Source organism: Schistocerca gregaria, chromosome 11 (genome assembly GCF_023897955.1).
Source record: "Schistocerca gregaria isolate iqSchGreg1 chromosome 11, iqSchGreg1.2, whole genome shotgun sequence".
Taxonomy (NCBI): Eukaryota; Metazoa; Arthropoda; class Insecta; order Orthoptera; family Acrididae; genus Schistocerca; species Schistocerca gregaria.
In genome coordinates, this window is record NC_064930.1 from 135,280,869 (window position 1) to 135,305,521 (window position 24,653).

The window sequence follows — 24,653 nt, forward strand, 5'->3', positions numbered from 1 at the left end:
CGTTCTGTTTAACTGTTGAAATACTTAAGAACTTATGCTTAACTGAGGCGTGTCAAGCGAGTTATTTTTCCAAATGTGCCATAATTATATTTTGTACAATAGGCGTTTTGAGTTAAAAGTGTGGCAGTTACACTACTGGCCATTAAACGAAAATGACCTCCTACAGACGCGAAATTTAACCGACAGGAGGAAGATGCTGTGATATTCAAATGATAAGCTTTTCAGAGTATTCACACAAGGCAGGCGCCGGTAGCGACACCTACAACATGCTGACATGAGAAAAGTTTCCAACCTATTTCTCATACACAAACAGCAGTTGACCGGCGTAGCCTGGTAAAACGTTGTTGTGAGGCTTTGCATAAGAAGAAATGAGCACCATCACGTTTCCGACTTCGATAAACTTCGGATTGTAGCCTATCGCGATTGCGGTTTATCGTATCGTGACATTGCTCCTCTCTCCTCTCTTTGGTCGAGATCCAATGACTGTTAGCAGAACATGGAATCAGTGGGCTTAGGAGGGTAACACAGAATGCCGTGCTGGATCCCAACAGCCTCGTATCACTAGCAGTCGAGATGACAGGCATCTTATCCACGCGGCTGTAACGGATCGTGCTGCCACGTCTCGATCCCTGACTCAAAAGATGGGGACGTTCGCAAGACGACAACCATCTGCACGAACAGTTTGACGACTTTTGCAGCAACATTGACTATCAGCTCTGAGTCCGTGGCTGCGGTTACCCTTGACGCTGCATCACAAACAGGAGGGCCTGCGATGCTGCACTCGATGACGAACCTGGGTGCACGAATGGCAAAATGTCATTTTTTCGGATGAATCCACGTTCTGTTTACAGTATCACGATGGTCTCATCTGTGTTTGGCGACATCGCGGTGAACGCACATTGGAAGAGTGTATTCGTCATCGACATACTGGCTTATCATCCAGTGTGATGATATGGGGTGCCATTGTTTACATGTCTCGGTCACCTCTTGTTGGTATTGATGGCACTTTGAACAGTGGACGTTACATTTCAGATGTGTTACGACCCGTGGCTCTACCCTTCATTCGATCCCTGCGAAACCCTACATTTCAGCAGGATAATGCACAACCACATGTTGCAGGTCCTGTACGGGCCTTTCTGGATACAGAAAATGTTTGACTGCTGCCCTGGCCAGCACATTCTCCAGATCCTTCACCAACTGAAAACGTCTGGTCAATGGTGGCCGAGCAACTGGCTCGTCACAATACGCCAGTCACTACTCTCGATGAACTGTGGTATCGTGTTGAAGCTGCATGGGCAGCTGTACCTGTACACGTCATCCAAGCTCTGTTTGACTCAATGCCCAGGCGTATCGAGACCGTTGTTACGGCCCGAGGTGGTTGTTCTGGGTACTCATTACTCAGGATCTATCCTCACAAACTGAGTGAAAATGTAATCACATGTCAGTTCTAGTATAATAAATTTGTCCAATGAATACCCGTTTATCATCTGCATTTCTTCTTGGTGTAGCAATTTTAATGGCCAGTAGAGTACTTTGTTCGTTTTGAACAACGATGAAGTAGAATTTCAAACAGTAATCTGATTAGGAAAACCTGGTTAGGATCACTTCAACCGCATATGAGTGTAATACTGTCTCGAAGCAAGTATGATTTTTAATCTTCTATTTTGTAGAAGTTGCTTTTGACTTTGTTTGGCGATTATGTGTCACGTGTTTGGTAAGAAATGATACTTCTGGTCCACCTCGACACCACAATGGGCTTTAGTTTAACAGTTTGCTTGTTTAATCAGCTATAGTTTCTGCAAGAATATCTGTTCTGTCGTGTGCTTTCTACAAAGCAGCGCGACAATTTGATTCAGAAAGCACATCGTGCTTTCGTTTGGCTGTTTGCAAGCAGCAGACACAGTTAGTATGTTGAATAATTATGGCACAACCTTGGGCATTGGTTGAAAGTTTTAACCAGAATCGTGCATGCATAGAATCATAATGCGAATCTCACTGAGATATTTTTATGGTATGAATACAAAGGAGATGATGGTATCATTGTCTTCCACCCCCATTTTCTGTGTTTCTTCTTACTGTAGTTAAATTGTGCTCTGTTACATTCTCAAGTAATTCTTACTTCAATATTTCTACTCAGGCACCAGTTATGAGTAGTTAGGATCTGCAAGCAAATACTATGATACAATAAATGAGCTACATGGAAGGTAAATTCTGTGGTGTTGATCGTACCCACTTACTCTGTTTTCCAATCCTGAAGTAATGAAGTTGCTTCATGCACGACATGGAGTGCTATTCATCTGGCTACTCAAAGAAATTTGCATACTTGTAATTAAATTATTAAAGTAATTTTCCAGCTCCGTTTGTTCTAAACGATTAGGAGGGGCTTGGGCTGGTGGTGATCCTGAATTTGCGAATTTTTATTATTATTTGTGTGAGAGAAGCAGCTAGAAATGCGAGATAATGTATATGGCTCAATGAGAAACGTCGTAAAGATAGTAATACGTTACAAGAGATTGGTTTGGCTTAACTGAATTCACTATGCCCAGTTGAGCACTTGACTCATAAGATTTGTGCACAAATTCACTGCAGTTTTTCCGTAACTTTAATAAACACAACAGATACACATCAAAGAGATTTTAATCATCAGGTAGATGCCGTGTTTCTTGACTTCTGCAAGGCATTCAATACAGTTCGCCACAGTTGTTTAAAGAACAAAGTATGAGCATATGGACTATCAGACCAATTGTGTGATTGGATTGAAGAGTTACCAGATAACAGAATGCACCATGTCATTCTCAATGGAGAGAAGTCTTCCGACGTAAGAGGGATTTCAGGTGTGCCACAGGGGAGTGTCGTGGGACCATTGCTATTCAAATTATATATAAATGACCTGGTGGATCATATCGGAAGTACACTGAGGCTTTTTGCAGATGATGCTGTGGTATATCGAGAGGTTGTAACAATGGAAAATTGTACTGAAATGCAGGAGTATCTGCAGCGAATTGATGTATGGTGCAGGGAATGGCAATTGAATCTCAATGTAGACAAGTGTAATGTGCTGCGAATACATAGAAAGATAGATCCCTTATCATTTAGCTACAAAATATCAGGTCAGCAACTGCAAGCAGTTAATTCCATAAATTATCTCGGAGTAGGTATTAGGAGTGATTTAAAATGGAATGATCATATAAAGTTGATCGTCGGTAAATCAGATCCCGGACTGAGATTCCTAAGGAAATGCAGTCTGAAAACGAAGGGAGTAGGTTACAGTACGCTTGTTCGCCCACTGCTCAAATACTGCTCAGCAGTGTGGGATCCATACCAGATAGGACTGACAGAAGACATAGAGAATATCCGACGGAGAGCATCGCGCTTCGTTACAGGATCATTTAGTAATCGGGAAAGTGTTATGGAGATGATAAACTCCAGTGGACGACTCTGCAGGAGAGACGCTCAGTAGCTCGGTACGGGCTTTTGTTGAAGTTTCGAGAACATACCTCCACCGATGAGTCAAGCAGTATATTGCTCCCGCCTACGTATATCTCGCGAAGAGACCATGAGGATAAAATGAGAGAGATTAGAGCCCACACAGAGGCATACCGACAATCCTTCTTTCCACGAACAATACGAGACTGGAATAGAAGGGAGAACGAATAGAGGTACTCAAGGTAACCTCCGCCATACACCGTCAAGAGGCTTGCAGAGTATGGATGTAGATGTACATGTAGATATTCTCCTTCACTATTTGAAACAGTGTGTCAACGCTGGAATAACTCGTCGATGCAGCACCTGTAGAAACCTCACGGCTCTAAGGTAAATAACTTGTCGAGGCACGTTTGGAGCGCACTTTCACCCAGCAAACGCCGGGTCGCCGAACAGGCTCACCTCGTTGAGCGCGTTGCAGGCGTCGAGCGGCAGCTGCATGGAGAAGCGGGTGCCGCCGTCGGCGTCCAGGAAGCAGGGCGGCCGGCGCTCGTGGAAGGAGCCGCGGGTGTACAGCACGCCGCGGAAGTCGCGCGCCGTCGCCACGCGCACGTGCATCGCGTCCGCGCCGCAGCGCAGCTCCACACGCTCGAACGAGGCCGCGTCGCCGTCCACGTGCATCGCGCCGCCGACGTCGCCCGACTCCCACAGCTCCGGGCCTGAAACGCCACAGTCCAACTACTGCAGAGTGTGCGTGTGGAGGGGGCGCCGCGGGTGCGCACTCTGACCTGCGCAGAGGGGTAGAGGCAGAGCATACTCTGTGGCGTCAGCAGGCTGCGAGCCTGAAACGCCACAGTCCAACTACTGCAGAGTGTGCGTGTGGAGGGGGCGCCGTGGGTGCGCACTCTGACCTGCGCAGAGGGGGAGAGGCAGAGCATACTCTGTGGCGTCAGCAGGCTGCGAGCCTGAAACGCCACAGTCCAACTACTGCAGAGTGTGCGTGTGGAGGGGGCGCCGCAGGTGCGCACTCTGACCTGCGCAGAGGGGTAGAGGCAGAGCATACTCTGTGGCGTCAGCAGGCTGCGAGCCTGAAACGCCACAGTCCAACTACTGCAGAGTGTGCGTGTGGAGGGGGCGCCGTGGGTGCGCACTCTGACCTGCGCAGAGGGGGAGAGGCAGAGCATACTCTGTGGCGTCAGCAGGCTGCGAGCCTGAAACGCCACAGTCCAACTACTGCAGAGTGTGCGTGTGGAGGGGGCGCCGCGGGTGCGCACTCTGACCTGCGCAGAGGGGTAGAGGCAGAGCATACTCTGTGGCGTCAGCAGGCTGCGAGCCTGAAACGCCACAGTCCAACTACTGCAGAGTGTGCGTGTGGAGGGGGCGCCGTGGGTGCGCACTCTGACCTGCGCAGAGGGGGAGAGGCAGAGCATACTCTGTGGCGTCAGCAGGCTGCGAGCCTGAAACGCCACAGTCCAACTACTGCAGAGTGTGCGTGTGGAGGGGGCGCCGCAGGTGCGCACTCTGACCTGCGCAGAGGGGGAGAGGCAGAGCATACTCTGTGGCGTCAGCAGGCTGCACACAGTCGCGGTCAGAAGTCTTACAGTGTATATGCACCACCACAGCTGTGGTAGTGATACTGCGCTCATTACCAGTGTAGTACTCATAATTGTATCGTTTCTTATCTGTATTACTACACACATAAAAAGAAGTTTTGAAACCTCCAGGTAGATTAAAGCTGTGAGGACGGAGCGTGAGTCGTGCTTGGGTAGCTCAGTTGGTAGAGCACTTGCCCACGAAATGCAAAGGTCCCGAGTTCGAGTCTCGGTCTGGCACACAGTTTTAATCTACCAGGAAGTTTCATATCAGAGCACACTCCACTGCAGAGTGAAAAATCTCATTCTTCAAAAAAAGTTTTGCATCACCCTGGTTCCCAGAGCTCCTGAAGATATATGTCGACTTTGAATATTGTATCACAGACACAGTCCCTTTGACTTTTCAGAGATGTCACTAAACCCGCCCAAATATGTTAACAACCATGCATGAGCAGCACCCATTAGACAGAGGGGGGCCGACACCCAATCAGTTCCAATTATTCCACCAGGAAGGATGTACACGGCTCATGTTCTCTGTAGTTCAACTGTGCCCAGACGGTCAATACCGCGGTTCGACCATGTCCACATTGCTACTTTGTGCCAGGAATGGGTCTCAACAAGGGAAGTGTCCAGGCGTCTCGGACTGCAACAAAGCAGTTCTGTTCACACATGGAGGAGGTACAGAGAGACAGAAACTGTCAATGACATGCCTCGCTCATGCCGCCCGAGGGTTATTACTGCAGTGGATGACCGCTACCTCGGAGGACCGCTGACAACAACGCCACCATGTTCTATAATGCTTTTAGTGCAGCCACAGAACGTCGTGTTACGACTCAAACTGTGCACAATGGGCTGCACGATGCGCAACTTGTCTCCTGATGTTTATGGCGAGGTCCATCTTTTCAACCGCGACACAGTGCAGCGCGGTACAGATGGGCCCAATAATAAGCCGATTGAACTGCTCATGATTGGCATCGCGTTCTCTTCATTGATGAGTGTCGCATATGCCTTCAACCAGACAATCTTCGGAGATGTGTTTGGAGGCAACCCAGTCAGGCTAAACGCCTTAGATACACTGTTCAGCGAGTGCAGCAAGGGGTGGCATTATGCAGGGCCGACCTAGGGCCGCTGGTGGTCATGGAAGACGCCGTAACTGTTGTACGACACGTGAATGCCATTCTCCAACTGACAGTGCAACCATATCGGCAGCATATTGGCGAAGCTTTCGTCTTCATGGACGACAATTCGCTCCCCCATCGTGCACATCTTGTGAACGACTTCCTCCAGGATAATGACATCGCTCGACTAGAGTGGCCAGCATGTTCTCCAGACACGAACCCTATTGAACATGCCTGGGATGGATTGAAAAGGGCTGTTTTGGGATGATGTGACCTATCAACCACTCTGAGGGATCAACATCGAATCGACGTTGAGGAGTGGGACAATCTGGACGAACAGTGCCTTGATGAACTTGTGGACAGTATGCCACGACGAATTAGGTATGCATCAGTGCCAGAGGATGAACTACTGGATATTAGAGGTACCGGTGAGTAGAACAATCTGCACCACCACCTCTGAAGGTCTCGCTGTATGGTGGTACAACATGAAATTTGTGGTTTTCATGAGCAATAAAAAGGGCAGAAATGATGTTTATGTTGATCTCTGTTCAAACTTTCTGTACAGGTTCCGGAATTCTCGGAACCGAGGTGATGCAAAACATTTTTGATGTGTTTACATAAACACAAATTGTCGTTCTAACTAAAAATATTGAAAAGTTCGTTGATACACTTACTTCACATTTTTACATTACACTCTAACCAACATTTGGAAACCCATAGGATACATATTTTAAATATACGTGATATCCACAGTGGTGGAAAAAGTCGTGCGACACTTGCTAATATCGCGTCACATCTCCTTTCGCCTGCCGTAGTGCATCAACTCGACGTGTCATGGACGCAACAAGTCGCTGGAGTCCCAGGCACAAACACTGAGCCGTGCTTCCACTACAGCCCTTCATACCTTCAAAAGTGTTCCCAGTGCACGATTCTCTGCACAAACTGACCTCCCGATCAAGTCCCATAAACGTTCTATCTGATTTATGTCAGGCGATCTCAGTGGTCAAATGATTCGCTCGAAATGTCCGGAATGTTCTTCACACCAGTTTAATAAACTCTGGCCTGTGGCGGGGAGCACTGTCAATCACATAAGTTCCATCATCACTGTTCGGTAACATGACGTCCATGCGTGGCTCAAAATGTTCCCCAAGTAGCCGAACATCCGGAGGATCCAGTCCATCCATGCAAACGCAGCCCACACCAGTATGGAGCCACGACCAGCCTGCAAACTGCCTTTCTGTCAACTTGGATCTGTGGCTTTGTGCGGTCTGCAGCACTCTCGAATCCTACCATCAGCTCTTACCAACTGAAATCTGGGCTCATCCAACCAGGCCACGATTTTCCAATCGTCTACCGTCCAACCAGCATTTTTGAATAGGTCTTTAGGAGAGGAAATGAATTACTGAATAAAAAATACAGGATGCCATTTAAAAAGGTCATACCACTGTTCATATATTTGTAAAAAATCAAAGCTACAATGAAGGCAGTCATGCTGATTCATGTCCCTCTGACGAGTAAAGAAGATTTGGTTGAAACATTTTGTAGTTTGCATCTCGACAAATGGTTATTTGGGGTGGTCAAGATAAATGGGAAACCCTGTATATGAAAAATATTGCACACGACAAATTACATGTATGACTGCACTGAATAAATTACAATTGTACAAACTTTCTAAAGAAACTGAAAGCAAAACGAAATATATGTCTTATTCCCTATGGCAGCTGTGTTCTTTAGTGTAACGTATAATAAATAGAGACTAGTGTACCCATGCACATAATTTTCACACTATTCCGATCATTCATCAATAGGCAATACAGTGATGGAGAAATATGTAAATGGAAGAATTTAATAATAAGAAGGATTACATTTTGAGTAGCAGTAACAAATATCAGTTTCCCTATAAAATTCGACTTCGTTATATACGATATAGGTAACTGCAAAATATATAAAAAGCTGACGCTGTCCTGTCGGATTTTGAAACTTCTTAATTAATCAAAATTCTATGAAAACAATGTTGGAGTTATAATGTGATCATCGTTTACTTTTTGGCTGTACGTGTGTGTAACATATCACCAAATGTGCAAATTCGCGAAAAAGCCACATGTAACTACCCATGCGAGAAAACGGGTCGTGGTAAATACAATCCTGCCCTTTTACTCTGCTGTAGTACTAGTGGTTATAGAGAAGGCTACTTTTACTGGGAATTGGTTCAAATGGCTCTGAGCATTATGAGACTTAACATCTGAGGTCATCAGTCCCCTAGAACTTAGAACTACTTAGACCTAACTAACCTAAGGACATCACACACACCCATGCCCGAGGCAGGATTCGAACCTGCGACTGTAGCGGTCGCGCGGTTCCAGACTGAAGCGCCTAGAACCGCTCAGCCACAGGCCATGTCCACGACATGGTAATGACCATGAACTATGTTGGTTGTTTAGCACTTTCATTGTGTTTAATGATTAAAGTTTTTTCACAAAATAAGTAAAAATTGAAAATTGCGAGCGTAATTTTCTTGATCTCACAAGGCCAATAATAGATAATGACTTAAGCTTTGATATTTTCGCAAGCCTGCCTATTCGGATAATATTAGTTCAGCTGATTCCGCCCACCAACACACACACAAGGTTGCACTCGTTCATTCCGCTACTGAGCGCACCTTATCAGCGCCCGTTTCCCCAATTAATTTGCGAAATGGAACTGGTTTCATAAAATTTATTCCCGTTAATAACGAATGTGCTCAATATTTAATCGATCGTGTCATCAACAAGAAACGTCTAAAAAATGTTCCACGTTACAGTGAAATACACCCGGCGCAAACAAAGCGAAAAATAGTAAACCAATTTCTATTCCTTTCCTATGAAGCGTATCTTAAAAATAAAACGCTTACTAGCGAATAAACATTAAAGTAATGTAACCTTTTCCACTGCCAACAGCTTAAAGGAAAACCTTCTGCATACAGCTGACAATGGCAATGATCGCTATTGTAATTCAGGTGTTCATAAAATGATCAGTAATAATTGCCCCGTTACTATATGTACGTCACATTAGCAGGTAGATCAAAGTTAGATATAAAGAACATTTACCAGGAAAGAAGGATGGCAACATGCACGACTCCATATTCACTCAACAACAGCTGTACCATTGGTTCAACCACAACAGAGGGATCTTCGTTGATCCATTATGGACCGTGGGGCAACGCTGGCGTGTATTTCTTGATGCAAAAATTTAACCAACGCCCTTATGTATTGTAGAAATTTATTGTATTTTATGAAGTTCTTATGTGCTACCGGTTTCGCCGTTACGTTGATGCCATCTTCAGGCCCCACACGTCATAGTCGTAAAATCGCTATACACGGAAACACGGAAGGATCCATATAACTGGATACTTGAATCAAATCGCTATGCAACAGCTCTTGGTCCCCAGGCGACACAGACTGTGTGTACAGCGATTCTACGACTATGACGTGTCGGGCCTGAAGATGGCATCAATGTAATGCCGAAACTCGTAGCACATAAGAAGTTCATAAAATAAATTTCTACAATACATACGGCTGTTGGTAAATAATTGCATGAAGACAACAGAGGGATATCTGTTGAGAGGCCAGACGAACGTGTGGTTCCTGAAGAGGGGCAGCAGCCTCTTCAGTAGTTGCAGGGGCAGCAGTCTCGATGATTGACTGACCTGGCTTTGTAACAATAACCAAAACGGCCTTGCTGTGCTGGTACTGCGAACGGCTGAAAGCAAGGGGAAACTACGGCCGTAATTTTTCCTGAGGGAATGCAGCTTTACTGTATGGTTAAATGATGATAACATCCTCTTGGGTAAAATATTCTGGAGGTAAAATAGTCCCCCACTCGAATCTCCAGGCATGGGCTAATTATGAGCATGTCGTCATCAGGAGGAACAAGACTGGCTTTCTACAGATGGGAGCCTGAGATGTTAAATCCCTTAATAGTAGTGGTAGATTAGGAAGTTTAAAAAGGAAAATGGATAGATTGAAGTTAGGTATAGTGGGAATTACGTCTATTAAAAAACCTACTTTTTTTCCTTGTCCGTATGCTATGTAGGTTGTTCTGTTTCAAGGATAGGTAAATAAAAACTTCAATATCCGTGAAAATATTATAAGGCAAAAAGGAAAATACGATGTCCAATCAGTATGGACGTCCTGTTATAAAAGTTCCATTAGAAATAGTGCGATGCATACTCACAATAGTTGTCCACATAAAATAATAAATATTTGCTCAATCTCACTTTTCAGTAAAACCCTAAGGCCATTCTTACTTTATCACTGTTCCTATTCAGCAGCAGAATGCTTACAATATGTGAAATGCAAAACTTCCAAAATGACACTGCAAAATATCTTACTACACGTAGTGAAAGTTGTCTTTGTACACCAGGTCAGTCGAACAAGTTCACTGCTCAGAAAAAGCGCCCTTATATTTACAGGGTGGCAATTGTTGACCTACATTAAATAAAATCGTCGTACCTTCTGTTTCGTGTGCGTCAGGACGTTCAAAGCACACAGATGGCCGCGGGGCAAGCTGGGAATTAGCACGTGCAGTATGGTTTGGTTTGGCGACAAAGGCCGCTCTCATTTGGATGGGTTCGTCAACAGGCAAAATTGGCGCATTTGGGGGACTGGGAATCCGCATTTTGCGATGGAAAAGTCTCTTCACCCTCAACGGCTGACTGTGTGTATGCAATGTCCACTCACGGAATAATTGGTGCGATAATCCTTGATGGCACGGTCACTACCTAACGGTACGTCAAAGTTTCGGAAGATGATCGAAAGTGATACTGATTTCGACAAGATGCGGTTCATGCGAGACGGCCGGCCGCGGTGGCCGAGCGGTCCAGGCACTTCAGTTTGGAACCGCGCGACTGCTACGGTCGCAGGTTCGAATCCTGCCTCGGGATGTGTGTGATGTCCTTAGCTTGGTTAAGTTCTAGGGGACTGATGACCTCACATGTTAAGTCCCATTGTGCTCAGAGCCATTTGAACCGTGCCAGACAGAGCTCGGCGCCATAGAATCAGGAGAGTGTTTGACGTCCTGGAGGAGCAGTTTGGGAACCGCATTCTGAGTCTGGGGTACCCAGAGGCCACTGGCGTGAGCCTCGATTGGCAGCCATATTCTCAGGATCTGAACACATGCGCCTCCTACTGTATGAAGGACAAGGTGTACACCAATAACCGCAAAACCATTCCTTAGCTGAGAACAGCGATTCAGGAGGTCATCGACAGCGTCGATGTTCCGACACTTCAGCGGGTCATTAAGAATTTCGCTATTCGTCTGCGCCACATCATCGCTAGTTATAGCAGGCATATCTAAGATGTCATAACCTAGATCCGAGTACCTGTAGTAACGTTCACATGTTGAAAAAAGTGTGTGCACACCATAGTTTGTAAGTAATTTAGGTTTTTCTTCCATATACGAGGGTAATCCCAAAAGTAAGGTCTCTTATTTTTTTATAAGTACGTAGAGGTGTTTATTTCTACAATGGTCTACATCAGATTACAGCTTGAACATTTAGCTATTTTTCGACATAATCACTATTTCTGTCGATGCACTTTTGCCGACGCTGTGACAGTTTTTTCTATGCCCATGTCATACCAGCTCGCCGCCATGCTCTTCAGAAAGTTGTGAACCTTTTCTTTCACCTCGTCGTCAGAGCTGAATCGCTGGGACCACAACTGACGCTGACAGGTACTGTGAGACTCTGAAAAAACTCAAACGGGCAATTCAGAACTGGAGAAGAGGAATGTTGAGCAAGGGCTGTGCACATTCTCCGTGACAACGCTCGCCCACACATCGCTCGGCAAACAGTTGCTCTCCTGTAACAGTTTCAGAGGAACATAATCACCCACCCACCCTGTAGTCCTGTCTTGGCGCCCAGTGACTATCACCTGTTCCCTAGGTTAAAAGAGCATTTGGCCAAAAAACTAAATGTTCAAGCTGTAAACTCATGTAAACCATTGTAGAAACAAACAGGTCTATCTACGTACAAAAAAAAATGGGCTTTGTTTTGGGATTACCCTCGTAGTTCAATAACGGTCACGCTGTGCGTACACTTCAGTGAAAATAGTCATGGGATAGCGATATGCAGAGATACAGACAGCGGTAATATCTCGTGCGAAAGTTATAAAAGAGCAGTGCATTGGCGGACCTATCATCTGTACTCAGGTGATTCGTGCAAAAAGGTTTTCGACATGGCCGCACGGCAGGGATTAACAGACTTTGGACACAAAATGGTAGTTGCTGTCAGGTGCACGAGACAGTCCATTTCCGAAATCATCCACAGTGTGAAGAGTGTGTCGCGAATACAAAATTCCAGGTATCACCTCTCACCATGCACATTGCAGTGGCCGACGGCCTTCACTTGAGCGAGAACAGTGGTGTTTCTGTAGAGCTGTCAGTGCGTGAAGTAACCGCAGAAGTCAATGTGGAACATGTGATGTACAGGCGTGGACAAAACGACCGAGACCCCTCGCCTTTTCGTTATGCTGACCCGCACAGCTTTAAAGTCTGCTACACAGCTTAACAGGCAAGGCGACCAAGTGCTACCAACATACTACGCACAGGCGTGAAACTGAAAAAACTATCCGAAATTTGTCAGACTGTTTACAGTCATGTGTAAGACTATATTAATGCTGATTAGTGTGTTAAACACAACACGTAAATATAAGATATAAATGAAAGAAGAAATGCTAATTAGTATGAACTGTGCTAATAAAAATAAATTTCAGCTTATCGAGATAACATAACTGTTTTAGTAAGACAAAGTGCACCAGATCGATACGAATTATCAAAATATTATGCGCATTCGACTGTGAAATGGTCTGTGGCAACGTTCAGACCAGCCATACTGGATTAGCTTTCCTGGCCTGCTATTAAAGTGTGCACGTATAGCAATGTATGAAGATTCATAACGAAATTCAGTTAACAATCATTCAGTGCCACGCGTAAGTCAATTCAGTTGTTGACAGAAGCGGAAAAAGTGGGTTGTCTGCTAGCGTAGTGAAAGGTGTTTGCTATTGCAAGGGAAATCTGGTTTGTTTTCGGTTCTAATCTCGATGGAGGCAAATAGACTATCACCAAAGCAATTTAAAGAAATTCGCGCGCCCCCAATTCGCTTTATTGTTACTGTTATTCCGTACCGGCAACCTGTGGATGTTAATATGAAGATCTTGTGGAATGTCATACTTGTTTCTGCCTACTTTTTCCGCTTCTGTCCACGATAGAATTGACTTACGTGTGGCACTGAATGAGTTTTAACTGGATTTCGTTATGAATCTTCACGCATTGCTATATTTGCACACTTTCATGGTAGGTCAGCAACGGTAATCCAGTATGACTGGTCTGAAAGCAGAGACAGCCGTTTCACAGCCGAATGCACATAATTTTTGCTAATTCGTAACGATCTGGGGTATTTTGTCTTACTAAAACAGTTATCTTATCTCGATCAGCTGAAAATCATTTCTATTAGTACAGTTCATAGTAATGAAAGTTTCTTCTTTCATTAATTTTTTGTATTTACGTGTTGTGTTTAACATAATAATCAGCATTAATATAGTCTTACACAAAAAGTTCGGACAGTTTTTCAGTTTCACGCCTGTGCGTAGTATGTTGGTAGCACTTGGTCGCCTTGCCTGTTACACTGTGTAGCAGACTTTAAAGCTGTGCGGGTCAGCATAACGAAAAGGGGAGGGGTCTCGCTCGTTTTGTCCACGCCTGTACATGTCCATTAGGACAGCGCAGCGAAATTAGGTGCTTAGGTTTTCTGGCAGCAGGTGACCTACGCGCATTCCTCTGCTAACAACACGGCATCGCCTGCAGCGCCTCTCCTGGACTCGTGACCATGTCGGTTGGATCCTACACGATTGGAAAACCCTGGCTTGGTCAGATGAGTCTGAATTTCAGTTGGTAAGAGCTGGTGGTGGGGTTCGAGTGCGGCGCACACTGCATGACGCCACGGACCAAAGTTGTCAACAAGGCACTGTACATCTACATCTACATCTACATCCATACTCCGCAAGCCACCTCACAGTGTGTGGCGGAGGGCACCTTGAGTACCTCTATCGGTTCTCCCTTCTATTCCAGTCTCGTATTGTTCGTGGAAAGAAAGATTGTCGGTATGCCTCTGTGTGGGCTCTAATCTCTCTGATTTTATCCTCGCGGTCTCTTCGCGAGATATACGTAGGAGGGAGCAATATACTACTTGTCTCTTCGGTCAAGGTATGTTCTCGAAACTTTAACAGAAGCCTGTACCGAGCTACTGAGCGCCTCTCCTGCAGAGACTTCTACTGGAGTTTATCTACCATCTCCGTAACGCTTTCGCGATTACGAAATAATCCTGTAACGAAGCTCGCTGCTCTCCGTCGGATCTTCTCTATCTCTTCTATCAACCCTATCTGGTACGGATCCCACACTGCTGAGCAGTATTCGAGCAGTGGGCGAACAAGCGTACTGTAACCTACTGCCTTTGTTTTCGGATTGTATTTGCTTAGGATTCTTCCAATGAATCTCAGTCTGGCATCTGCATTACCGACGATCAACTTTATACGATCATTCCATTTGAAATCACTCCTAATGCGTGCTCCCAGATAATTTATGGAATTAACTGCTTCCATTTGATGACCTGCTATATTGTAGCTAAATGATAAAGGATCTATCTTTATATGTATTCGCAGCACATTACACTTGTCTACATTGAGATTCAATTGCCATTCCCTGCACCATGCGTCAATTCGCTGCAGATCCTCCTGCATTTCAGCACAATTTTCCATTGTAACAACCTCTCGATGTACCACAGCATCACCCGCAAAAAGCCTCAGTGAACTTACCATGTTATCCACAAGGTAATTTATGTATATTGTAAATAGCAACGGTCCTACGTCCTGACATTGTACTAGGAGGTATCCCATGGACATTTCTCACCTATGAGTTATATCGAATATTATGGGATATTCCTCTATCAAACTTATATGAACGTATGAGAACCTACACTACTGGCCATTAAAATTGCAACAACATGAAGCTGACGTGCTACAGACGCGAAATTTAACCGACAGGAAGAAGATGCTGTGATATGCAAATGATTAGCTTTTCAGAGCATTCACACAAGGTTGGCGCCGGTGGCGACACCTACAACGTCCTGACACGAGGAAAGGGCCGGCGTTGCCTGGTGAAACGTTGTTGTGATGCCTCGTGTAAGGGGGAGAAATGCGTACGTTTCCGACTTTGATAAAGGTCGGATTGTAGCCTATCGCGATTGCGGTTTATGGTATCGCTACATTGCTGCTCGCTTTGGTCGAGATCCAATGAGTGTTAGCAGAATATGGATCGGTGGGTTCAAGAGGGTAATACGGAACGCCGTGCTGGATCCCAACGGCCTCGTATCACTAGCAGTCGAGATGACAGGCATCTTATCCGCATGGCTGTAACGGATCCTGCAGCCACATTTCGACCCCTGAGTCAACAGATGGGGACGTTTGCAAGACAACAACCATCTGCACGAACAGTTCGACGATGTTTGCAGCAGCATGGACTATCAGCTCGGAAACCGTGGCTGCGGTTACGCTTGACGCTGCACCACAGACAGGAGCGCCTGCGATGGTGTACTCGACGACGAACCTGGGTGCACGAATGGCAAAACGTAAATGAATCCAAGTTCTGTTCACAGCATCACGATAGTCGCATCCGTGTTTGGCGACATCGGTGAACGCACATTGGAAGCGTGTATTCGTCACCGCCAAACTGGCGTATCACCCGGAGTGCTGGTATGGAATGCCATTGGTTACACGTCTCGTTCACCTCTTGTTCGCATTGATGGCACTTTGAACAGTGGACGTTACATTTCAGATGTGCTACGACCCGTGGCTCTACCCTTCATTCGACCCCTGCGAAACCCTACATTTCAGCAGGATAATGCACGACCACATGTTGCAGGTTACTACGGGCCTTTCTTGACACAGTAAATGTTCGACTGCTGCCCTGGCCAGCACATTCTCCAGATCTCTCACCAACTGAAAACGTCTGGTCAATGGTGGCCGAGCAACTGGCTTGTGACAATACGCCAGTCACTACTCTCGATGAACTGTGGTATCGTGTTGAAGCTGCATGGGTAGCTGTACCAGTACACGCAATCCAAGCTCTGTTTGACTCAATGCCCAGACGTATCGAGGCCGTTATTACGGCCAGAGGTGGTTGTCCTGTGTACTGATTTCTCAGGATCTATACACCCATATTGCCCGAAAATGTAATCACATGTCAGTTCTAGTATAATATATTTGTCCGATGAATAATCGTTTATCATCTGCATTTCTTCTTGGTGTACCAATTTTAATGGCCAGTAGTGTATAACAAAAGATGGAGGTTAGTAGGAAAGGTATTTTGATCTCCTGGGACGTGAACCAGCATCAAATCAAATAATTCATTACGCATCTGCATATCTACACATGACAGTACACCTATCATAAATGATTTCTGTCCATATTTCGGATGTTACCATCTCCTCAAACCTTAAATCGTACATATGCCATCAACTGGCATTGAATTATAATAAAGTGTACCAAGAGTCATGTTTTTTTATGCATCTTTGAATATTTCGTTGCCTTATAACGACGTACTTTCATAATACACAAGTTAAAATAATTCTTTAACCACCAATATGACATATCCCGTACAATAAACGACGGGTGTTCGATAGACCTGCAATTCGCTGGACTACATACACATGGACTTCAAATAAACGCCAAAATGGTGTCTCGTGACTCTGCACTAAACACATATGGCGTCATTTGACAAAGGCGGCATTTTCACACCTCATCGGTCTATTTTCAGATGCATGGTCAGAATGTCTGACATGCTAGATATTCCCAGAATGAGATTTTCACTCTGCAGCGGAGTGTGCGCTGATATGAAACTTCCTGGCAGATTAAAACTGTGTGCCCGACCGAGACTAGAGCACTTGCCCGCGAAAGGCAAAGGTCCCGAGTTCGAGTCTCGGTCGGGCACACAGTTTTAATCTGCCAGGAAGTTTCATGCTAGATATTGCCCTTCACGCTTGGAAACGCTCCTCAGACTAATTTCTCCATGCTATGACGACGGAAGCTTTGCGCGCTCAGCGTTCTAACGCGCGGTCCGTGTTCCGACGGTTTTGCCCTAACTGTGGCCGTACAGACCACGAAGGTAAGGCCAGGGAAATCAGGGCTCGTACGGACGCACAAAAGACAGTCGTTTCTCCGTCGCCACATTTGCGCGTGGAACAGAAACGGAAGTGACTAGCATTAGTAAAGGTACCCTCCGCTATGCATCATAAATTGGCTTACAGAATGTATGTGTACATACAAGGCCCCAGGAGTAGACTACGTTCCATTGGAACTACTGACACCCATGGAAGAGCCAGTCCTGACAAAACTACCATCTGCTGAGCAAGATGTATCAGACAGGCGAAATTCCTTCGGACTTCAAGAAGAATATAGTAATCCCAACGGCAAAGAAAGCAGGTGTTGACATATGTGAAAATTACCGAACTATCAGTTTAACAAGTCAAAGCTGCAAAATACTAACGCCAATTCTTTGCAGAAGAATGGAAAAACTGGTAGATGCAGACCTCGGGGAAGATCAGTTTGGATTCCGTAGAAATGTTGTAACACGTGAGGTAATACTGACCCTACGAATTATCTTAGAAGAATGCTTAAAGAAAGACAAACCTACGTTTCTAGCATTTGTACACTTAGAGGAAGCTTTTGACAATGTTGACTGGAATACTCTCTTTCTAATTCTGAAGGTGGCAGGGGTAAAATACAGGGAGCGAAAGGTTATTTACAATTTGTACAGAAAGCAGATGGCAGTTATAAGAGTCGAGGGACATGAAAGGGAAGCAGTGGTTGGGAAGGGAGTGAGACAGGGATGTAGCCCATCCCCGATGTTATTCAGTCTGTATATTGAGCAAGCAGTAAAGGAAACAAAAGAAAAATTAGGAGTAGGTATTGAAATCTATGGAGAAGAAACAAAAACTTTGAGGTTCGCCGATGGCATTGTAATTCTGTCATAGACAGCAAAGGATTTGGAAGAGCAGTTGAACGGAATGGACAGTGATGTCTTGAAAGGAGGGTATAAGATGAACATCAACAAAAGCAAAACGAGGATAATGGAATGTAGTCGAATTAAGTTGGGTGGTGCTGAGGGAATTAGATTAGGAAATGAGACACTTAAAGTAGTAAAGGAGTTTTGCCATTTAGGAAGTAAAATAACTGATGATGGTCGAAGTAAAGAGGATATAAAATGTAGACTGGCAATGACAAGGAAAGCGTTTCTGAAGAAGAGAAATTTGTTAGCATCGAGTGTAGATTAAGTGTCAGGAATTCGTTTCTGAAATTATTTGTATGGAGTGTAGGCATGTATGGAAGTGAAACAATGGCGATAAATAGTTTAGACAAGAAGAGAAGAGAAGCTTACGAAATGTGGTGCAACAAAAGAATGCTGAAGATTAGATGGGTAGATCACGTAACTAACGAGGAGGTACTGAATAGAGTTGGGGAGAAGAGGATTTTGTGGCACAACTTGACCAGAAGAAGGGATCGGTTGGTAGGACACGTTCTGAGACATCAAGGGATCACCAATTTAGTATTGGAGGGCAGCGTGGAGGGTAAAAGTCGTAGAGGGAGACCAAGAGATGAATAGACTAAACAGATTCAGAAGGATGTAGGCTGCAGTAGGTACTGGGAGATGTAGAGGCTTGCACAGGATAGAGTAGCATGGAGAGCTGCATCAAACCAGTGTTAGGACTGAAGACAACAACAACAACAATAACAACATGTGTAGATACAGATGTAGATCGCATACTGGCGACGCATCCCACTGCATCTGCCCTATGGTAGGACTGCTGGTATTTTTAAAAATATCGCGAATCCGATACATCAAAATGTAAAATAATATCATTACCAGATCTCGATATAGCGAAAAAAAGTATAAGTATGTCGAAGGAAAAGATTTCGACATTTTCTTCTTTTCTTTTTGGATCATCAGTCTTCTGACTGGCTTGATGCAGCCCGCCACGAATTTCTCCCCTGTGCCTAACCTCTTCATGTCAGAGTAGCACTTGCAACCTACGTCCTCAATTATTTGCTACACGTATTCCAATCTCTGTCTTCCTCTACAGTTTTTGTCCTCTACACGTCACTCTAGTACCGTGGAAGTCGTTCCCTGATGTCTTAACAGATGTCCTATCATATTGTCCCTTCTCTTTGTCAGCGTTTTCCATATATTCCTTTTCTCTCCGATTCTGTACAGAACCTCCTCATTCCTTACCTTACCAGTCCACCTAATTTTCAACATTCGTCTGTAGCACCACATCTCAGATGCTTCGATTCCCTGATGTTCCTGTTTTCCCACAGTACATGTTTCACTACAATAAAATACTGTTCTTCAGACGTACGTTCTCAGAAATTTCTTCCTCAAATTAAGGCCGGTATTTGATATTAGTAGACTTCTCTTGGCCAGAAATGCCTTTTTTGCCATAGCGAGTCTGCTTTTGATGTCCTCCTTGCTCCGTCCGTCATTGGTTATTTTACTGCCTAGGTAGCAGAATTCCTTATCTTCATTGACTTCGTGACCATCAGTCCTGACGTTAAGTTTCTCGCTGTTTCCATTTCTGCTACATCTCACTACTTTCGTCTTTCTTCGATTTATTCTCAATCCATACCCTGTACCCATTAGACTGTTCATTCCATTCAGCAGAATATGTAATTCTTCTTCACTTTTACTCAGTATAGCAATGTCGTCAGCGAATCGTATCATTTATATCTTTTCACTTTGAATTTTAATTCCACTCCTAAATATTTCTTTTTATTTCCACCATTCCTTCTTCGATGTTCAGATTGAAGAGTAGGGCCGAAAGACTACTTCCCTAGCGATCGATGACCTCAGCAGTTTGGTCCCATAGAACTTACCGCACAATTCCATTTTCCACTACTTCCCTGTGTAGCACCGTTTTTAAACCGGGCACTTCGTTCTTCGTCGTCCACTCTTTTTATTCCCTCCTGGCTCTTGCACATCTTCTATATTACCAGTATCTCTCTATTGCTTACCCCTATTTTTCTCAGAATTTCGGACATCTTGCATCATTTTACATTGTCGAACGCTTTTCACATGTCGATAAATCCTATGAACGTGTCTAGATTTTTCTGTAGTGTTGCTTCCGTTACCTACTTTAACGTCAGAATTGCCTCTCTCGCGCCTTTACCTTTTCCAAAGCCAAACTGATCGTCACCTAGCGCATTCTCAATTTTCTTTTCCATTCTTCTGTATATTATTCTTGTAAGCAGCTTCGATGCATGAGCTGTTAAGCTGATTGTACGATAATTCTCGCACTTGTCAGCTCTTGCCGTCTTCGGAATTGGGTGGATGATGCTTTTCCGAAAGTCAGATGGTATGTCGCCAGACTCATATACTCTACATACCAACGTGAATAGTCTTTTTGTTGCCACTTCCCCTAATGATTTTAGAAATTCTGATGGAATGTTATCTATCCCTTCTGCCTTACTTGAGCTTAATTACTCCAAAGTTCTTTTAAATTTTGATTCTGATACTGGATTCCCTATCTCTTCTAAATCGACTTCTGATTCTCCTATTACGTCAGACAAATCTTCCCCCTCATACAGTCTTTCAATGTACTCTTTCTACCTATTCGCTTTCTCCTCTGCATTTAATAGTGGAATTTCCGTTGCACTCTTAATGTTACCACCCTTGCTTTCAGTATTATCGATGTTTTGTTTTGACTTTCCTGTGTGTCCTTCCGACAATCATTTCGTTTACGATTTCTTCACATTTTTAATGCAACCACTTCGTCTTTGCTTCCCTGCATCTTCTACTCATTTCTTTCCTCAGGTTTTTGTATTTCTGTATTCCTGAGTTTCCCGGAACATTTTTGTAGTTCTTCCTGTTATCGATGAACTGAACTATTTCTTCTGTTGCTCATGGTTTCTCCACAGTTACCATCTTAGTTGCTATGCTTTTCTTTCCAACTTCTGTGATTACCCTTTTTAGAGACGCCCATTCCTCTTCAACTGTACTGCCTACTAAGCTATTCGTTATTTTATATCTATAGCCTTAGAGAACTTCAAGTGTATCTTGTCATTCCTTAGTATTTCCATATCTACATATACATCTACATGACTACTCTGCAATTCACATTTAAGTGCTTGGCAGAGGGTTCATCGAACCACAATCATACTTTCTCTCTACTATTCCACTCCCGAACAGCGAGCGGGAAAAACGAACACCTAAACCTTTCTGTTCGAGCTCTGATTTCTCTTATTTTATTTTGATGATCATTCCTACCTATGTAGGTTGGGCCCAACAAAATATTTTCGCATTCGGAAGAGAAAGTTGGTGACTGAAATTTCGTAAGAAGGTCTCGCCGCGACGAAAAACGTCTATGCTGTAATGACTTCCATCCCAACTCGTGTATCATATCTGCCACACTCTCTCCCCTATAACGCGATAATACAAAACGAGCTGCCCTTTTTTGCACCTTTTCGATGTCCTCCGTCAATCCCACCTGGTAAGGATCCCACACCGCGCAGCAATATTCTAACAGAGGACGAACGAGTGTAGTGTAAGATGTCTCTTTAGTGGACTTGTTGCATCTGCTAAGTGTCCTGCCAATGAAACGCAACCTTTGGCTCGCCTTCCCGACAATATTATCTATGTGGTCTTTCCAACTAAAGTTGTTCGTAATTTTAACACCCAGGTACTTAGTTGAATTGACAGCCTTGAGAATTGTACTATTTATCGAGTAATCGAATTCCAACGGATTTCTTTTGGAACTCATGTGGATCATCTCACACTTTTCGTTATTTAGCGTCAACTGCCACCTGACACACCATACAGCAATCTTTTATAAATCGCTTTGCAGCTGATACTGGTCTTCGGATGACCTTACTAGACGGTAAATTACAGCATCATCTGCGAACAGACTAAGAGAACTGCTCAGATTGTCACCCAGGTCATTTATATAGATCAGGAACAGTAGAGGTCCCAGGACGCTTCCCTGGGGAACACCTGATATCACTTCAGTTTTACTCGATGATTTGCCGTCTATTACTACGAACTGCGACCTTCCTGACAGGAAATCACGAATCCAGTCGCACAACTGAGACGATACCCCATAGCTCCGCAGCTTGATTAGAAGTCGCTTGTGAGGAACGGTGTCAAAAGCTTTCCGGAAATCTAGAAATACGGAATCAACTTGAGATCCCCTGTCGATAGCGGCCATTACTTCGTGCGAATAAAGAGCTAGCTGCGTTGCACAAGAGCGATGTTTTCTGAAGCCATGCTGATTACGTGTCAATAGATCGTTCCCTTCGAGGTGGTTCATAATGTTTGAATACAGTATATGCTCCAAAACCCTACTGCAAACCGACGTCAATGATATAGGTCTGTAGTTAAATGGATTACTCCTACTACCCTTCTTGAACACTGGTGCGACCTGCGCAATTTTCCAATCTGTAGGTACAGATCTATCGGTGAGCGAGCGGTTGTATATGAGTGCTAAGTAGGGAGCTATAGTATCAGCGTAACCTGAAAGGAACCTAATCGGTATACAATCTGGACCTGAAGACTTGCCCGTATTAAGCGATTTGAGTTGCTTCGCAACCCCTAAGGTATCTACTTCTAAGAAACTCATGCTAGCAGATGTTCGTGTTTCAAATTCTGGAATATTCCATTCGTCTTCCCTGGTGAAGGAATTTCGGAAAACTGCGTTCAATAACTCCGCTTTAGCGGCACAGTCGTCGATAACAGTACCATCGGCACTGCGCAGCGAAGGTATTGACTGCGTCTTGCCGCTTGTGTACTTTACATACGACCAGCATTTCTTCGGATTTTCTACCAAATTTCGAGACAATGTTTCGTTGTGGAACCTATTAAAGGCATCTCGCATCGAAGTACGTGCCAAATTTCGCGCGTCTATAAATTTTAGCCCATCTTCAGGATTTCGCGTTCTTCTGAACTTCGCATGCTTTTTCCGTTGCCTCTGCAACAGCGTTCGGCCCTTTTTTGTGTACCACGGGGGATCCGTTCCGTCTCTTACCAATTTATGAGGTATGACTCTCTCAATTGCTGTTGTTACTATATCTTTGAATTTGAGCCACATCTCGTCTACATTCACATAGTCAGTTCGGAAGGAATGGAAATTGTCTTTTAGGAAGGCTTCTAGTGGCACTTTATTCGCTTTTTTAAATAAAATTATTTTGCGTTTGTTTCTGATGGATTTGGAAGAAATGGTATTGAGCCTAGCTACAATGACCTTGTGATCACTAATCCCTGTATTAGTCATGATGCTCTCTATCAGCTCTGGATTGTTTGTGGCCAAGAGGTCAAGTGTGTTTTCGCAACCATTTACAATTCGCGTGGGTTCGTGGACTAACTGCTCGAAATAATTTTCGGAGAATGCATTTAGGACAATCTCGGAAGACGTTTTCTGCCTACCACCGGTTTTGAACAACTATTTTTGCCAACATACCGAGGGTAGGTTGAAGTCCCCACCAACTATAACCGTATGAGTGGGGTATTTATTTGTTACGAGACTCAAACTTTCTCTGAACTGTTCCGCAACTGTATCATCGGAGTCTGGGGGTCGGTAGAAGGAGCCAATTATTAACTTAATTCGGCTGTTAAGTATAACCTCCACCCACACCAATTCGCACGGAGTATCTACTTCGACTTCACTATAAGATAAACCACTACTGACAGACACAAACACTCCACCACCAATTCTGCCTAATCTATCTTTCCTGAACACCGTCTGAGACTTCGTAAAAATTTCTGCAGAACTTATTTCAGGCTTTAGCCAGCTTTCTGTACCTATAACGATATCAGCTTCTGTGCTTTCTATTAGCGCTTGAAGCTCAGGGACTTTTCCAGCGCAACTACAACAATTTACAACTATAATTCCGACTGTTCCTTGATCCAAGCACGTCCTGTAATTGCCATGCACCCTTTGACATTGCAGCCCACCCCGTACTTTCCCGAGGCCTTCTAACCTAAAAAACCGCCCAGTCCACGCCACACAGCCTCCGCTACCCGTGTAGCCGCCAGCTGAGTGTAGTGAACTCCTGACCTATTCAGCGGAACCCGAAACCCCACCACCCTATGGCGCAAGTCAAGGAATCTGCAGCCAATACGGTCGCAAAACCGTCTGAGCCTCTGATTCAGACCCTCCACCCGGCTCTGCACCAAAGGTCCGCAGTCGGTTCTGTCAACGATGCTGCATATGGTGAGCTCTGCCTTCATCTCGTAAGCAAGACCGGCAGCCTTCACCAAATCAGATAGGCGCTGGAATCCAGAGAGAATTTCCTCAGATCCAAAGCGACACACGTCATTAGTGCCGACATGTGCCACCACCTGCAGCTGGCTGCACCCTGTGCTCTTCATGGCATCCGGAAGGACCCTTTCCACATCAGGAATGACTCCTCCCGGAATGCACACGGAGTGCACACTGGATTTCTTC

At 44.6% G+C, this 24,653-nt stretch overlaps 1 protein-coding gene across 2 annotated transcripts in view; it reads right to left on the bottom strand.

Annotated features, from left to right (window-relative positions):
* Window positions 1-24,653, bottom strand: part of LOC126294989 (uncharacterized) — a 158,848-nt gene that overhangs the window by 34,652 nt on the left and 99,543 nt on the right. For both annotated transcript variants that reach the window (XM_049987234.1, XM_049987233.1), the window contains exon 2: window positions 3,886-4,142. In XM_049987234.1, the coding sequence (XP_049843191.1) occupies window positions 3,886-4,142 (257 nt within the window). The remainder of the gene's footprint in view (window positions 1-3,885; window positions 4,143-24,653) is intronic.